The 18367-nt window shown below is 36.1% G+C and overlaps 4 protein-coding genes across 4 annotated transcripts in view; all 4 read left to right on the top strand.

Annotated features, from left to right (window-relative positions):
* LOC134841697 (protein wntless homolog B-like) overlaps positions 1–18367 on the top strand; it is a 487665-nt gene that overhangs the window by 65298 nt on the left and 404000 nt on the right. The gene's annotated exons all lie outside the window — the stretch shown is intronic.
* LOC134841993 (calcineurin subunit B type 2-like) lies at positions 54–7177 on the top strand. The gene is made up of 3 exons (XM_063858123.1): positions 54–435; positions 6710–6795; positions 6992–7177. Exons 1-3 carry the CDS (start codon positions 156–158, stop codon positions 7163–7165), a joined length of 540 nt encoding a protein of 179 aa, XP_063714193.1. The 5' UTR covers positions 54–155; the 3' UTR covers positions 7166–7177.
* LOC134842439 (pyridoxine/pyridoxamine 5'-phosphate oxidase-like) lies at positions 10423–11379 on the top strand. The gene has a single exon (XM_063858781.1). It carries the CDS (start codon positions 10435–10437, stop codon positions 11188–11190), a length of 756 nt encoding a protein of 251 aa, XP_063714851.1. The 5' UTR covers positions 10423–10434; the 3' UTR covers positions 11191–11379.
* LOC134842273 (vitamin D3 receptor-like) lies at positions 15585–17295 on the top strand. Its single transcript, XM_063858543.1, has one exon. It carries the CDS (start codon positions 15724–15726, stop codon positions 17212–17214), a length of 1491 nt encoding a protein of 496 aa, XP_063714613.1. The 5' UTR covers positions 15585–15723; the 3' UTR covers positions 17215–17295.

Genomic DNA, 18367 nt, shown 5'->3' on the forward strand with positions numbered 1-18367 from the left:
CATATTGTGAGTTTGTTCAGAAAACTGAAGTAACAAATTTTTTTTCAGGTTTTCTTCACGAAAATTAGATGAAATAACACATAATTCATGCATTGTTTTTCAAACGGCTGAAAAATTTGAACAAAAATAAACGTGTTTTTTGTCCGGGATTTTTGATGATGGCAATGAGCTCGAAGTCGCCCGTTAGCAAAGTCAGTATGCCCAAAAATGTGAGCCAAACTTTTACAAACGAAGAAATTCGGAGGCTACAAATGCGGTTTAAAAAACTGGACAAGGATAATGATGGGAAGCTGTCAATCAAGGAGCTGATGTCGTTGCCCAATATCACCAACAATCCCCTCATGTACAGGATTGTGGACATTTTGGACACTGACGGGGACGGGGAGTTGGACTTCGAGGAGTTCATTCAAGGCCTATCTCAATTCAGTGTCAAAGGTGAAAACATTTTTGTGCTGATAGAAAAATTGTTTGAAGGGTTTGCCTCAATTCAATTGCATGCATGAGGCACTGTTTTAATGATTCCTATTGAAAGAGCAACATCGAGAGGAATTGTTCTAACGTTTTTTTGATATAACATTACGCTTAAATGCTTATTTTTAATGACCATTTTTGACAGAAATTACACTGCGAGACATTGAAAACGCATCCTCGAGCTTTTTGCTAAATATAAATGAGTTTAAAAACTGTTAAATCGTACAAACTAACGCTTTTGAAGCAAATTTGATAATCTTTCAGCCACTTTTTTTTACGTTTGTGTCTTTTCTTTTGGAGTTTCCTAGTAAGCTTGAAAAATAGTTATGCCTTAAATTTATCAGGGTTTTACATTTATGATCCAAAAAAGGCATTATTTTTTGCTTATACTTCAGTTTTTATTAGTTTATTGACCTTAAAAGGCAAGTTTTTTCCAGAACTGTGAATGAATAAGGGCACGAAAGCTATTTCCATGAAATGAATTAGGTAAAGCATAGCCCATTTTGTAAATTAATTTGAAAAGTTGTCAATTTCTCTTGCTATTTATCAGAGCAAGCATATGGATTTTGTTAAATCAAAAAAGTTTTACCTTGAATGTTTTGTTGGCTCATTAAAGTTCGGCTCTGCTAATGTGTTTTCAATTTCGCCCAAGACACTTGTGGACAAAATTAAACGAAAGCGAACTTTCTTTCAAAAGTTTTCAAATTGTAAGCATAATTTGGGTACTAATTGCGGGTAGGGTTTTCGAACTAGTGTCTATAAGTATCAATTTGAACTGGCATTGAAGCAATTCAAGTTAAATTGAGCTTTGAGAAACTTTCAACCATAGATTTTGGAGAACCAATTTTAGTCAACATTTTTTTTGGAAATGTCGGTCGAATTAATTTTCATCTGTTTTTTTTTTCATCTGGTCCCAGAGAAATGCTCTACAGTCGACAAATCCTGCCTGTGATTTCGGAGGGTAAGGAGAAATTTTAACTCGTTTGTTTTGTAAGTATTGTCCGGCAGCATGAAGATTTGCATTATTGTGTCGATAAATCCAAGTTTCGTGTAAAAGTCGCTTAAATGGTCATACTTCGTGTTTCAAACCTTCATTTAGGTACTTTTCACGGTTTATTTTTCTTTCAATGAAAATTAAAGTTTTCGAAAATTTGCAATGATACCAGCCCATACCATAATTCCGATTGTTTTCCAGCTATCTATACTAGAGGAACAACAAGAGCAAGCGACTTTTTGTAAAATTTACGTATAAATAGCTTACATAATTAATAATAATTTTATTTTAATAAAGGTTTGCTTAATAATAGCGGGTAGGTTGTCCAAATGTTTTTCTGCCAGCATAATTTCGACTTGGCACTACCAATTATAATTTTCATCGATATTGGAGGAAATGTCAACCATAGATTTTGGAGTGCCCATTTTAGTTCAATATTGTTTGGAATCAGTCCATTTGCTTGGAGTTTTTTTTTCATTTAGTCCCACATGCTCCATAGGGTATAAATTTGGCGAATCAGGAGTACAGGGAAGCAATTTTACTCGTTCTTCTTCGCAAGTATTGTTCGCCTGGTCCGGCAGTATGGGGAAGTGCTTTATCTTGTTGAATAAAATTATCGATGTAATATCGCCTAGCACTACACTAGTGGACAAAATTGCGCAAATTTAGGTTTTTATTCTCTAAACTGCCTTTATGTCCATTTTTGTTAGCATTTCCTTCGGTTTTCAGCAAAATTTATAGATAGACAAGAGAAACAGATCAGGTTTATCCTCTATAAAATTATGATTTTTTTTGTATTAAAGGCTTAACCAAAACAATCGGGGTCTGAAAGTGCCAGATTTCCTCATCTGCACTAAGTTTTGCATCGTAGTGAACTCTTTCTCGAATAAGAGCAAAAAAAAATTGTTCATGCGACGTGAAACATTTTCAACGAGAAAATTGAAATAATCAGTGTGAAAGTTTTACTAAACCCGGCTGTTACTTACTTTGTCACGCGGATTGAAAAATTGGCGTAGATGAGGAAATCTGGCGTTTCAGACCCGGATTAAACTGGTAAGTCTACGAAAGAATCTGAAAATTTTACATAGATTAAGAGAAAATGATCAAAGCTAAACTCTATGAAAGAATCAATATACGCTTTGATCATTTGCTCTTAGTCTATGTAAAATTTTTACTAGAAATCGAATTAAATGTTGTCCAAAATGGACATTAAAAAAGGCTTTTTAGAGATTTTGTCCACTGGTGAACTCATCTGAAATCATCATTTACGTAGTATTCGTTGTTCAGGTTCTCTTCGATCAGTTATTAGTGAAACTAGCCCATTCCATAATTCCGTTTTATTTTCAGTGATCTATTTGCATTGCGCTGTTTTTTTTAGTATCGGGTTAGACAATTTTTTCGTTCGACTATCAATTCCATGCAGAAACAATTGACTGTCATTGCTGTAAGGAATCTCATTCCATTGTCTATTCTAGCGCAAAGTACTGGTGGCGAAAATTTCCAAAGTTTATTTTGACATTATTTGTTTTTTGGAGGTCTACAACAACCGTGTTTTCGTAATTTCTGGGCCAGATTTTTGGCTTCGTCCCTTGAAATTCCCTTTTTGGCCGCTGTCAACAATGAGTGTACGGAGAAATCAAAGTAATTTTGGTGGTTGTTTCATGACGCTTCCTTGCCAATTTTTTTTTGGCACTGTTCGTTTTTGGCATAGAAAAACTCGCGAACGTCTTCAAATGTAACCCCACATTCAATTGCTCCAATCTTTTAGTTTTATTAAGCCAAATAATTCAGCGAACCGTTTTCTATAGAATTTTCAAACTGAACTATTAAGTCCTGTTCAGAAAACATGCAATACATGACCATAATATTATTTCCGCTCTAAGTTTGAAATATAATTAAACACTCAAACTTGCGCGTAGTTTTGTCCACATGTGTAGTCAGTAGCGTGCCGAGCCCCCCCCCCCCCCCTTGTTCTGGTTACCATATTTTTTTTTTACAAAGGGTCCCTCCTTTGGTATATGTTGGAGATCATTTTTTGGTTGGCCAACATCAAACGTTTTCTAAAGGCGCCTTTGGCACCAATATAACTAAATTTGAGGAGAGCGCGCAGGAAAAAAAGCAATTTTTCCAAGTGCTCAAATGTCATCTTTAGCCCGTTTTTGCAAAAATTTAACTTGTGGCGCAGAAACTTTGACAGAACAGGATCCTGAAAGTATTTTCGGAGAGCTCGGAAAATCAAATTGGTCGACCTAATAAAAAGTTGACAAAATTTCCGCTCTCCAGAAAAATTTCTGCCTACGCCACTGAGTGTAGTACTTTTATTCCGTCTGAAAATTTTGCTCAGTTGTATTCGAAAAACAAAACATAAAAAATCAGAAATTTTCTGCGGTTTAAACTAAAACATTTCGTCCTGTTATAGCAGCTACCTTCTCGCTAGAAGTTATACTGAATGAGTAAAAATTGACAGCCCTGCATAATCCTGATTGTTTTGGCGCTAAAGTACAGGTATTCCGCGAAATGGTCGACGAAAACTTAGCGTAGCTCGTAAGAACTCTGCTCTGTTGCATAGGAAACACTAGGTTCTTCACTTTATTTGCCTGCTATTGTGAACATTTCCTGCTTAAATCGTGAACATTTTTCAATTAGATGAACAGTGCTTTTGCCCGGCCTGCATATAATGCTTTTTAAATTAGTCGAATTGTTACAAAACAAATTTCCTAGCGCGCTGAAATTTCAAAAAAAAAATCATTTTGCTATCGTGCTGAAATTTCGACAAAAGTATCCATTTGCTATCGCGCTGAATTTCTGCCTAATATATTACCAGGCTAAAAATCTCAAATTTGGCTAATCCAATGTCGAGAGCTAGAAAGAAGTGTTAAATTAAGTGTTACTTTAATCCCTAGCATTCGTGTGTAAACCAGCGCTTTCCTTTCAGTTCGTTGATAAAAAAAATCTGTTATGGTTTGATTCTTCGGACAAATTTGGCTGTTAGTTAGTCGTTTTAACTGGCTGCTTAGACCATGCAACAGATATCAATGCCCTTAGCTATATATTGAAAAATAACAAAGGATGTAATTTAGTTAGTTGAGCTTCATTCGTGTTTCTTTAGGTAAATCTACCAGGGTTTGCATTTTGCCTGTTTGTGATAATGAGTGGTTCGTTTCTTTCTGCATAAGTAGTCACACAAAATTCACTAAGTGATTTTAGCTACCCTATGAGAAAGTGTTATTGAATTACTAGTATGAACTACCAGTTTAATCCGGGTTTTAAAGTAGCAGGTTTCACCAGCTAGAGAATATTTTTCCAACGGCTTGAAATTTTAAGAAATAGCCAAATTTGGGAAAATTTTTGTTATTGTTTATAGCCCGATGTTTATGCGACCTGCTATCACCAAGTCTAAAAAAAATTTTAAAAATGAATATCAAGCATTTTTAATGTCGACCAGTATATAATCAGGCTGAAAATTTTAATTTGTGCTAATCAGGAGAAACTTTTTCATAGCTTACATGAAACGAAAGAAAAAGTTTAAATCGAACGAGAGAAGCTGATTTGAAGCTGATCCTCTGTGAAAACACTATTTACTTAGCAAGATCTAATAGTTTAGTCCAGGTCTTAATCTTTTATTTTCCAACGGCACGAAATCAGTCAAATTTAAGAAAATGGTTGATCTTGTTAGTATTAGCCCGATATTTGAGCTGCCGCCGGCATGCTTTCTTCGAGTCTAAGGATTGCTGCGTCTTCCACCGGATGACGAAACAAGTCAATTAAGGCTTTTGGGGCTAGATAAAAGATGCAGCGCTGTGCCGGGAGCATTGCAAAAGGGACGGCAGATATTTGGTTGAAGATGAGCCTAGTCGAGTGGGGCAGAGTCTTAACTTTCGCAGGGTTTCTTCGGCGGGGCTTTTGTCTTATTGGTATAAATAAATTTTGTGGTTGTAAGGTTTTAAAACTAAATTATGAACGCGCTTAGTTGGTTAAGATCGTTGAAATATTTTAGCTCGTTTGCTTGAAATTTAGTCAAGTTTCCCCTTAATAAGAGTCAATCGTATTGCGGCTTAGTTTGGGGCCGGTCATGGGTTAGTATGGTAAAATTGAAGAGGAGATCATCAGTAATTAAGTATTGAGTGAGGCCGAATTGGGATACAAGCAGTTTTTGGTGACAAGCAGTTTTTGGTGATTTGAGATTTATTAATTTGCTCTCTGATTGTAGGCGAGGTCAGTACGACTCATTTTAGTACACCCAGCCACTATGCGAAAAGTTGCTTTTTGTGCGATTTGCAGTTTAATTAGAGAGGTATCACTGTCAAGCTGGACAAGCGTAGTCCAGAATAATTCATATTAACGATTTGTAAGGAAAGATTAAAGTCTTTTTCGAGTGCCCCAGAAAGTTGGAGAAGAAACAGATTTGCAGCATTTGAAAAAAACTTCGAAAACTCATTTGTTCAGACCTCATATAAATCTGCCAATTATTAGAGTAATTCCAGTAGTATCATTGAGTACTAAAAGTAAGAGAACCGGTAAAAATGATCTCGATGTTGATGATACCAGAGAGATTAGTGGATCTACTTAACAATCTACCCCCTTTCAAGAAAGGGGGGAGATTCTTTAGTAGGTACAATAGGGGGGGGGGGGGAGATTGTTAAGTAGATCCAGATTAGTTAATGTAATTCAAGTTTGTTTTTTTTAGCCAATTTGCTCGGATCTTACATCTATACAAGCATTTAAATGTTTGAAATTGATATTTGATTGTCGATATGTAAGTAAGGGTCAATAAACGAAGTGAAGACACCGCAGTGCAAAAAAAATTTAATGTGTTTCAGGAAAATTTATTCACGCTCATTTTTTATCGGCTTGACTTTTGATGTCTTATAAATTCACTTCCATTTTTTTTTTGCTCAATGGAATTATACTCTCCAATAACTTAACTACAAATAGCGTGAAAAAACTTGAGCGACTTTTTATTTCAAAAATGAGTTTATTGATCCAGTTTTTTCGAATTAAACCAAAATTTTTCAACCGAAATTATAATTTTCAATTTTTTTGGGAGTCGTTGCTTTCCATAATTTTTGCGAGTTGTGTTGTTGTTACGAGTTGTTTTTTGTAGCGAGTTGTTGCGGTACACCAATTGGGAAACCTATAATATCATATTTTTTTCTCTTTGAGACTAGACTTCGTTTTTGGTTTCCGTGAGTTCATAGGTCTTCGTCCATCTGCCAGTTAGCTGTTTTTTGGTTGAACGTTTAGGCGACAAAATGGCCAAACTTCACTTCTCATTCCAGATCTACGACATTGACAAAGATGGATACATATCCAACAGCGAGTTATACCAAGTAAATATCACAGTTGTTCACCTGTTTTTATCAACTCAGTTTTACTATAGAATTTTTGAGCAGTGAAGGTATGTTCATTTTCCAGTACAAGAAGAGGTAATTCGGAATTTCACAGAATCAAATGAAAATGGAGACGCAGAACTTGTTTAATTACCCTGAATTTGATAACTGTTAAGGTATTGAAAATTCTGAACAGGTATTGAAAATGATGGTGGGCGAGAATCTGAAGCCGAAGGAGTTGCAGCAGGTAGTGGACAAGACCATGTTTCTCACTGACACTGACGGAGATGACAAGATTTCATTCGATGAATTTAGTAAAGTAGTCGAATCCATGGACGTGTTTCAGAAGATGGTAGTCGAAAACATTTGAACTGGAAACATAGCGAAGCATTCCTTATCTTTCTTCGTCTTTCTTTAAATATATTATGTCTAAATTTAGCTTTTGTTCTTATGTCGTTGTTTTTATGTACGTTGTTTTTATGTCGGCCAGGTTGATATTCCAAGCTAAAATTGAAAGATATTTTCACCGATCGGCAAATGTTTTGGCCTTATCTAGCTGCCAAATTTTTTCAAAGGGTCGTATCTGCGGTGCAATTTAAAAAGAACAACATTTGATTTTAGTTGATCAGCCCTAAAATTTTCCCCATATACGCCAGAAAAGTTAAAGAAAATTTCTGAAAACTTTCTGAAACCCATTTTGAAAAAATTAAGATCTAAATAATACGTTTAGTTTAAAAGATTTGGGATAAAACTGAATAAATTGACCAAAATTGACCAGAATGTTTGGGACAAAACTGAAGGTGAGAAAATGCTATGGACTACTTTTTAAGGACTAATGAAAATTATGATGCTATTTCGAATCTATAAAAATAGATAGTAAACAGCTAGTGCAGTCACATGAAAGTTGAGTGGTGGCGAAGTGGTCACGTCTCAGCCTCTCAATGGAAAGGTCGAATGTTCGAGGCCCACCATGATCTGTGCTCGTCACTGGAGGGTGAGGCAACATTGTCCAGCTCAGAAAAATAGCCAGAAAATTGCCTCTAGTTCTTAACCAGGGGCACAATAGCGGTTTTCCGTGAGGATCTGAACACCTACTTGGCCTTTTCCTTCGTGGAAAAATCTTCTAAACTTAAAAGTCAAATTTTGAGCCGAGAAAAGAAGTCAATTTATTTTGAAAAGTGGTAAACAGTTGAAATTGAAACTACGATGAAAGTCTTTTCGAATTCAACACCGAAGACAAGGTGTTTTTCAGTCTAGCAGTCAACTGTTGGGGTTAAAATCATCTGGTCACAAAAATTCAATCCAGAAACTAAAAGTTGCAATCAACGAAAGTTAATGATGAGTCATTAAAACAAAAGCTTCATAACAAATTTTTCATTTGTTTGCAAATTTTTTGTTGACTTACTTTAAAAAATCCAGGAGAGCTGATTCGTAAAAACTAAGGGTTTCAAGACTCAAACTCAAAGGGTTAGTTCAAATTTTTTCTTGCAATATTTTTGTTTTCGGCGTCTACATTAAAATTTTCAATTTTTGGGATAATTGCCGCTATTTATATGATTCTAAAAGTTGTTTTGATGATGATGACGGCGTTTCTCAGAATTTTTTCCCTGAAAATAAACTTCGTTCAATATAAACGTAGAAGTTTTTGTGATTGTAGTTTTTTCGACGTTGTTTTTCTGTTGATTTATTTTGCTTTCGAGGCTTCCTTTTCGTTTTCTATCCGCTAACTTGCCATCTTACATTGATGATTTAAAGTTATCCGGAAAACTGCTCACAAAATTAGACAAAAAATGAAAAAAAAGTTGCCGTAAATTCAACCAGAATTATTATGATGCAGTATGTTTTGCGAAAATAGCAACCAAAATTTCACCCCAAAAATAGGTCGTTTTGGCTTTTTTTAGTATATCGAGAATTACGCTCAAAGTACCAAGTTAATTCATACAGAAATTAATTTGCGAGAAGCCTCCTACTCATCCCAACTATATTCTAGAAAGTTGAAATCTTGAAAAATCAGTGTAAGAGAACACACTTGCTTGATAGCCAAAAAGGTAGTTTTTAATCGAGTTCTTTGGTTAAAAACAAATTTCGCGCAAAGTTTCGGTAAGTATCGTTCTAGAAAACTATTGGGCTTGTAGAAGGCTTCCTGTGACATAATTTTATTAATTGACATGGTAGTTAAGCGTTATTCTTGATCATGTAAAAAGCCAAAATGCCCTGCTTTTGGGGTTAAGTTCTGGTTGTAGTTTTTGTAAAATAAATTGCATCATATTAATTCCGGTAAAATTCAAAGCCACTTCACTTTTTGCTCAATATAAACACAATTTGAGAAAAAAGCATTGAACTTTTTTAGTGTTTTTGTTTTGTCCTTTTAAGGGTTTTGCGGGCATATTTTTATTACGACCATTTGAAAAATGAGGAGGAACTTTTTATTCTGGTGTGTTAAAGTTTTTAATTTTTTTGTTTTCCAAGCAAAATCAACTACCACAAATATTCATCGGAGAGAGTTGAGTGGTATATAATATTAAAGCCTCTATAGTCGTGATTAGATTGATCTTTTAAAATTTCAAAAATTATTTCCCAGTGTCGAGCCTAATTTAAATCGTAAAAATTTAGTTTTGCTCGATTAATGTTAGTTTTTTTGGAGTATTGGACCGCTATTTTGCAATGAAAAACTTCAAAAATTCAATATGCTCCAAAAATAAGTTGATTTTTTTGTTTTTCTAGTCATTTTCAACAAAAATAGTTTTTCAGTTTGCTTATTTACTATGACTATCGAATATCCCCAAGCGCTAGTTTTTTTTCAGCTTCGAGTATCGCACCAAGCCAAAAAAACGACCGTGATTTGAAAAAATTTTTTGTCGTATTTTTAGATAATGGTCGGAACATTCTGTGCCATTTGCGCAGTAAACAGCTATGGTTTTCTTTGAAAATGCTTCAGAATATTAATTTTTTAAAATTGTCTAGTGGCTGTTGTAGCATGTTTAAATCTGATTTTTGAGAGATGAGCCGTTACTTTAAGCTGTATTTGTGGAAATCCAAATATATTTGTTATTGAAACTCTGACCAATAGGGCTGCAATGTGATACCGTGCTTGATAGGCTGAAAGCTTTTCTTTTATATACTAAAATGACTCAAAAAGCGAACCTACGCCACAGTTCATTCTGGTGACCCGTTAATGTTGTGGGAACTGAGAAAAAAATTAATTGCTGTCTATTGCACGAAATCATTGACATTATTCTGTTTCTATTAGTATAGTTGCTTAGGCCAATTACTTAAGATATATTCTGATTTTAAATTGATCTTATTGATTAACTGTTAAATTGATGAATTGAGGCGTTCTGAATCGTGGTAATCGAGTAGCATATGGGCGCCCTTTATTTTTGACCCAGCTCGAAATGAAACGATCTCTTTTAAAAGGCTGTCTTCTCAACAATAAAGGCAAACATATGCTGTACACGGCTCTAAAAACTATTAAATCACCCTATTTTTTGAAATATGTGCTGTTTTTTTTTAAAATTATTCTTATAAGTTCTTGCTTGTGAGCCAGTTTTTGACAACCTATCTTCGAGTCGCTTGTTTAAGCTATTTTTGAGCTGAAATGAAATTATTCGATTTCGTTTCAGATTTGTATTCACATGAATGCGTTTTAATCTGATCCCTGTAACTCGGAACTGCCGAGTGCTTCTAGACTGCAGAATGAGCTCCTTAAAAGACATCCGTGTACCGTACGACTACGACGGAAACTCCACCCTCAACGACACGAACTTTCGAAGTTTGAACCCCTTTGAACTGTTCAAGCAATGGATGGAAGAAGCGGTCAAAGAGCCGAATATCAAGCAGCCGAATAAAATGGTAGTCGCCACATGTGACCAAAATGGACGCCCATCTAGTCGTTATGTTTTGTTAAAGGAATATGACACTGAAGGCTACGTGTTCTACTCTTGTCTAAACAGCAAAAAATCTAACGAGATCAAAGCAAACCCATTTGTAGCTCTTAATTTATACTGGGAATTTTTTCACCGCCAGGTGCGAATTGAGGGAAAGGCGAGCGAGGTAACGCGTGATCAAACTAATGAATACTTCATTTCAAGGCCAAAAGGCAGTCAAATCAGTGCGGCAATCAGTCCCCAAAGCGACCCGATTCCAGATCGGAAGTTTTTGGAAGATGCTTACTCCAAACTGGAATCAGAGTACGAAAATAAAGACGCGCTGCCACTTCCGGATGACTGGAGTGGATTCAAAGTGGTGCCGGACTATTTCGAGTTCTGGGCTGGAAATACTGACAGGCTGCATGATAGATATGTGTTCGACAAGAGGTTGAGTGCGGACGCGTTTGATGAGAAAACGATGACTAAAAACTCGGATGGTTGGATTGTGTATCGAATTGCTCCCTGAACTAACTTCTCAACATTATTTTCTTGGTATATCGAGCATTGTAGATGGAGAAAAACATTTAGAATTTATTTGAAAAGATTTGCTAGCATGGTTCTTAACTTATTGTAAATGTGAACAAAAACAACTAATGAGATGTCTATTTACACTTGCCAGAGCAACTGTGTTTAATCGGTAACTAGGTTTTTTTCCTGTCAACAACTTTTCTTAGACATTTTTAAATTGAAATTGATGTTGCTTTTTTATTGAGTCTTAGCAACTTCCAGACCTCTTCTCACTTTGCCTGGAGGTAATGCGGTTGCATTTGCACACCATGCTCTGGTTTTCGAGTACCGACAGGACCTTGGTTTTTTCAGTGTCTGAAATTGAAAATTTTAATAGTCGGACAATAGTTTGTTGGCTGGTGTTTTGTTGGCTTAGTTGCCGCGCCAAATTTTTTTGCGCTGTACGCAGTTTTCATTCTTGAAGTTTTTAAAATTTACTATCCCAGACTGGCATTTTTACCGTTTTTTGTTTGCTTAGAATTTATTCGGCCTAAATGATTTCGGTTCATGTTTTGTCGGCTTAGTGAAATAATTTTGCATCGGGTAAAGGATAAAAAATGATTATCATTGTTTTGAATGAGTCAGGTCGGTTGGTAGAATGAAAGTTTAAGTTAAAGTTCAAACTTTTTATCGCTCAAAATTTTTTTTGGCTTTCTGGTTGTCGGGATTAATCGGTGTTTACACTAGCGTTCAGCTTAGTGTATTATTATGAACCTTCTTTCTTTTCTAACATAACTCGCAAACAAAAGTGTTCATTAAAAGTGTTCCTTATTTAGAAATTTTACGGTAGCTTCATTATATTCGGATGTGGTGTTTTAGTTGTTCTTTTTTTCTAAGCAAAGTCAGCTCTACAAATAATCATTGGAGAGAGTTGAGTGCTATATCATATTAAAACCATTTCAGTCGTGATTCCAAGGATGTTAAACATTGTAGAAAATTCTTCCAATGTCGAAAAAAACTGGTTGAAGTTTTTTCATTTTTTGCTCAATTTTGAGTGAAAAACGCGATCGAGTAATGTCCGTTATATGAAAATTGACTATTTTTTCACACTAGTGTATTATTGTGAAGTGTATTATTATAGCTTAGTGTATTATTACGCCCCTTTTTTTCTAACCTAACTCGCAAATAAAATTGTTCACTTATTTGGAAGTTCCACTGTGTAGCTTTGGAAATTGTATAGCATCTGTTCTCCGCTTTATTTGCGGCTAGTGTTTGTGACTTTCCAGCGTCCGTGGCTGAGTTGTTACTCTGTGGGATTCTCAACCTATAGGTTGAAGGTTCGAATCTCAGACGTAGCTGATTTTTTATTTGTTCGAGGCTTATTTCTAATTTTTGTTAATGCACTTTAAATAGCTGCTTTTTGTCGTGTTCTCGCTAGTGTTTGCGAAGCTTCGCCTCTGTGTCAACCACGTGTTGTCGGCTTAGTGAACGCTCGGAAATTTTAAAAGCTTGTTTAATGCTAGAGCTTGTGTTTCTCGCTTGTTTTTCTATGATTTTATGACATCTGTCCTTTTTGATTTTTGGGTCAATTGGCGTCTAACCAGGCTTGATTGGCTCAGTGGATGCTCGGAAAATTTTATAAACTTATTTAATGCTATTGGTTGGGCTTCGTATCTGTTTTCCTGAGATAAATTTTTTGTATTATTTTTTATGACATTCCTTTCTTTTAGCATTTTTTGTTTTCGGCTCAATTGGCGTCTAAAAACGCGTTATTGCTTCAGTGAACGCTCGGAAAATAGTATAAGCTTTTCTAATGCCTGTGGTTGTGTTTTTTGTCTGTTTTTTCTAAACGAATTTTTCATACTTAAAAAAAATGATTATTGTTATGACATCAGTGTCCTTTGGCATTTTTGATTTTCGGATCAATTGGCGTCCGAGCACGCGTTTTGGCTCAAAAATAGCGCTCGCAAAATACTATAAGTTTGTCTAATGCTAGTGGTTCGGTTTTTCGTTTCTAGCTCTATTAGTTGTGGTTTATGAAAACAATTTACTTTGGCATTTTTTGTTTTCTAATTTATTGGTAGCTAACCACGTGTTGTTGGCTTAGTGAACGTTTGGAAAATACTAAAAGCCTGTTTCATTAAATTTGAATAAAATTTTTGAAAGTTTTTTTTCGTCTGTTTTCATGTTTTTGTAACGCAAATGTTGCTAAGCTCCGTTTCGCTTGTTTATTTTTTATGCAAGCATATAACTAGTTTTTGTCTTATTTTATTTTAAGAAACTTTAGGGCATTTCAGGTGCTTTCATTCCTCAAATGATCATCTTGCCAGAATTATTTAAGTACAGAATCTTGCCAAAATCATCAAAGTAATTTGTTTATTTTTTTGTCGGACAATTTTTTGATCTAGCCAATTTTGACTAGAATTTTTCATATTATCTGAAAGTTCTTGATGTCCTGAGGTCACTCCTAATGAAATTCTTACCTGTTTTACTTTTTAACTTATTTTTTCTAAAGTCATGGGGGCGATATGTTTGCGCGCTAATAACACATGAGCGACGATTTAATTGGGCTCATTAGTGATTCTCAGTTACAATGAAATTAGTTTTTTGATTTTTATTAATAGACGGACTTATATCACTTTGAAGTTAACATAGCTTGTACATCTGTTTTTCCTCACTTTCGAGGAAAGTAGTGGAATATTATTGCTCGGGGTAGTTTTTTTCTACAGAAGAATTTTGACTTTTTAAGTAGCCATATTTGATATCATCTGAAAGCTATTAATCTGAAAGCTATTGACCCGAGTTTGTTATGGAGGTTTAAAAGTTGCCAGTCTGGCCAATTTGGGATAAGTAACGCACGATATATTTCGTGCTTTTAACGCTTAAGCGTGCAAGTAATCCGGCTCAGAGGTTAAAGGGCAGCCGAGACCGTCATGGCTTTGCCTTGGTAAGAGCAGTTTTGTTTCAAGAAAATATATAACCATCTGAAATTTCCTAAATTTGTCAGGTTGAACCTGTTCGAAGTTCATTTGATATGAAATAAATCCAGCTAGTTGAACTAGCATTAAATTTTTAATAGACGCTTTTAATATCAAATGTTTTCGAAAATAGTAGTGAACCTGTATAATTTCTCTAGAATGGCGAACTTGTGAACATCAGGTCTCAATATTCAAAATTTGATATTTGAAGTTTTGCTCCCTATTTCTGTTTTAGTCGGAAAATTTCTCGCTTTTTAGAAAACCTTTGGGCGACAATCTCCGAAAAAGTTTTAAGAATTCAATGGAAGTGGGCTCAAAATATAATTGACGCTTGGCAATTGCCCAAATGAAACTTGGTTTTATGTATGTTAGGTCATTGGTCATTAGGTCATGTTAGGGTCTAGTGACTGGATATTCCTAATTGAGAAAAGCTGAGTCCCAATAAAGTTCTGAAATCGTGCTACTAATATTCAGTTGTCGCTGTGAGTCTAAAATTCAAATAGGAGACTGAAATTCTGAAGAAAATGGTAGTAACTTCATTAGCAAAAAGTAACAAAACAGCGTTTCAAAAAATCAATGGTTGAGTAATTTTGAGCCAATAATGCGAGAGAAAAGTTCAATCGTTTTTTACCTATAATTTGCTGAACAATATTTCGTAAAAAGTGCCCTGAATTTATTTTAAAAAGTTTGTATTGAACTGGATATATTAGTTTTTGAAGCTGCTCGTCGTTTTGCTTTATCGATTTTTTGTATAGAAATTTTGAATGTCATCTTATAAATTTCAAGTTTGAGGGCAGAAATTGTTTTCGATGTTCGATCAAAATTTGAATTCCTTGTTCACAATTTAGAGGGAGAATTCTTGATCTTTTCACGAGGAAAGTTTGTTCACAAGTCAAGCTGCTTTTTAGAGTCCTGCAAAATCTAAATCAATAAAACTTTCAAGGCACGTTACCAAAAATGGAAGTCTCCTGACTTCTGTGATTTCGTTTGTGAACTTATTTTTCAAATTTTTCATTCTAAAAATCATAGAAAGTGACTTCTCGACATCATTCATCCTCTACACAACCACACAATAAGTTTGAAGACTTTGATCTGAAAATCATCCAAGTTCTGCTACAAAACCAGCTCTCATTTCAAAAATAAATTCCCCAGTTTTCTTGCGCGAAGGTTTACTGTATAATTTTTGTTCCTCGACACAAATTTTGGCGGCACACTTGATTTTGTTTCATATTGAATCAATATTTTGATTCTTGATCTAATTAAAAAGGAGTGCTGACCTGATAAAACATTGAGAAAGTTATTGTCTTTAATTCATTTTGCGTGCATCATCCGAACTACAGAACTACATTACTTAATCAGTTTTATACTTTGCACCGCGCAGAGTTTAATCGTGCATTTTTTTACTGCTCACGTTACAAAAAAAGAATCAGTTCAATAATAAGTTCGTTTCATTTATATTTAGTTTACGATGTTTATTATCTTATCATAATTGTTATCTGTCTTCTGAAACATTAGAGTGAAAAATTTTGCAAAAGTTCTTTGGTTTTATCTTTGGATTTGGAATTTTATTAAAAATGGCCTTCGATTTGTACAATATGTACCTTTCATTACTATTATCACCACAAGTTGTGCCCCCCAATTTAGTCCCTCAGATGCCGGCGCTTGTGCGGGCGGAGGTCGGAAATGTTCCAACGCCTGCTGAGACGAGCATCAATTTGCTTCTCCCAATGCTCAATAACCCCCAAATGATGGCACAGCTTCCAGCGCCAGCGGGCGAAACTGTTTCAGCAAAACCGAATCTCACTTCTGGCAAAAAGTCTTTTCTGGGCCACGGGAAGAATTCTTTGGAGGACAGAAATTGCCCAATCACTATGCCTACCTTGTCTGATGAACAGGAATTAGTGGATCTTAAGCGAAAGCAGGATTATCGAATGGACTTATCGACTAGAAAGAAGTATGCCAAAACGCTGCCAGGTGAACGTTGTCAAATTTGCAATGATGTCGCTTCTGGAGTGCATTTTGGGATTTTTTGTTGCGAAGGCTGCAAAAGGTTCTTCCAGCGTGCAACTGTGGGAGGTATCAAGAAACTGAACTGCAAAACAGGCACCAGAGAGTGCAACGTGACCGGAATCAATCGGACCAGATGCAAGTACTGTCGCTTCAACCGCTGCATTCAACTAGGAATGTCCTCCACCATGATTAAACTTGGCCGAGACGCTCGCAAAAGAGCCAGAGCTATGCCCCAGCCGAATCCAGATCATGATTTGGAGCATCTAATCAGAAACTTGGATGCAAAAGATCGGAAAGCGATTGAGTCTTTCTCAGTTGATAATTCAGCCCTGCAGCTCAGCGTGCGAATGGATTCGACTATGAGCGAGCATTCTGAAGAGTCCCCGAGAGACGAAAGTGTGTCGTCATCGTCGACGTCGCACTCCCCAAACTCGAATTGTCAAGAGTTTGATTTTCAATGCAACAATGATTCCAACGACACTGAGACACAGGACCCAAATGAAATCTGTGAGGTTGTTCAGATTTCGGACGAATCTGAAGATGAAAAATCGAGCGATGAGAAGACGGTAAACATGGTTTATCAGACGTATATTTGTAATCTGTACAGAGCTACTAAGAAAACAGTAATTGGAATCATAACCCAATTCGATTCAACTACAAAGGACGTCCTCCAAACGACATCGGAAGCCGCCGTTTCTTTCATTGGTAGGATTCCGGGAATCGAATTGAATGCGATTTCGAAAAACGATGTGGTCAAAGCCCATTTTCAGACGACGTGTACTCAAATTGTTGCCAAATTGTGCTTGAATGCCTTGCGAGCATTACGATCAAATTCATCTGCTATGTTGCGGACTAAGTTGATTCATATAGAACAACTTATTGCCTCTTGCATTGACATCATAGCAGAGGAGTCGCAAAGAAATACCCAAGAAGATTCAGAAGTAAAGGAAGCTTTTGACTTTCTGATGACTGTTCTAAGAGTCCTCGAAAAACTTCCGAGCACGGAATTGAAACTGAATGCAGCCACGCTGATTCAGCATTCTCAACTTGACTGACAGTCAAATGACTTGAACTGATATTGATCTAATCAGTTGACCAGCTCTCAAAGAAATTGAACCGACGCGTGACCAACTAACTCACTGATTATAAAAGTGAACATTTTAATGTTTCAATGATGTTTTCTTTTTCCAATTTAGTTGATTGAATACTTTCCTTGTTGCTTGAAGAACTCAAAGAGTCTAATGCTAGGTAGTTTTTAGTAAATTTTGCCTTAATAAGACTCACTTCTAGTTTTTGACATTTTGAACGTTATTAGTTGTCAATAGCGGCAATTTTTATAAATATAATTGAGCTGTGTGCCAACCAATGGATTGAAATCAATCCGATTTCAATACACGAAAGCAAACAGACAATTTCCCAACCTTTTCTGGGTCCAGTTGGATTCTGAAATTTGAGTTTGGTTGAATCCGATTGTAGAAAATCTAGTACTCGGCACCATTTTCAGCATTATCAGACATCAGAATCTACCTGCCATTTTGTGCCGTATCAGATTTAAGAGGGGAGCGCCTCCCCTCTCAGAGGATTCGCCCCCCCCCCCCCGAAACATGGCAATTGGACGACATTTTGCGGCCCAGGCTGAGCCCTGTCGGCGATCAAGTTTCTCGGCCAGTTACCGGCCCACTGGGATGAAATTCCCGACCGGATGGTTAAAAACATGGTTGAGAAAGAAATGACGTAAGTTATAAGCAAAGCGAAGTTTTATCACAGTAACTCTTATCACAGTAACATTTCACAAAGTGACATATAATCACAGTAAGTTTATAAATCACACTACTCTGCTCCGAGTGGGACATGAAAAGTACATATAAAGTATCGCATGACAAATAACTGCCGAGTTAAGTTGAACAGACCGGCTCTGTTAAGACATCGAAAGCATCTTCCACGGTAGCCGGCTTGAAGTTAGGGCGTCGCTCAGATACCGTAGACTACAGTCTGAGTAGAGTCTCTCAGACTGACCGGATCTTGCCTGTATCCCTCTGTACCCTGTAACTTTTCGCCCAATTCTCGTAAGCAGCGTCAATTTTGAAGAGTTGTTCCAAAAATGCAGCACATCGACGTCTATGCTCGTCAATGGATGAATCTTGTACTGCTCGAGCTCATGCTGGCCAGCCTGTGCCAACGAACATTCATCATAGATGATCAACGGTT

Source organism: Symsagittifera roscoffensis, chromosome 3 (assembly GCF_963678635.1).
Source record: "Symsagittifera roscoffensis chromosome 3, txSymRosc1.1, whole genome shotgun sequence".
Taxonomy (NCBI): domain Eukaryota; kingdom Metazoa; phylum Xenacoelomorpha; order Acoela; family Convolutidae; genus Symsagittifera; species Symsagittifera roscoffensis.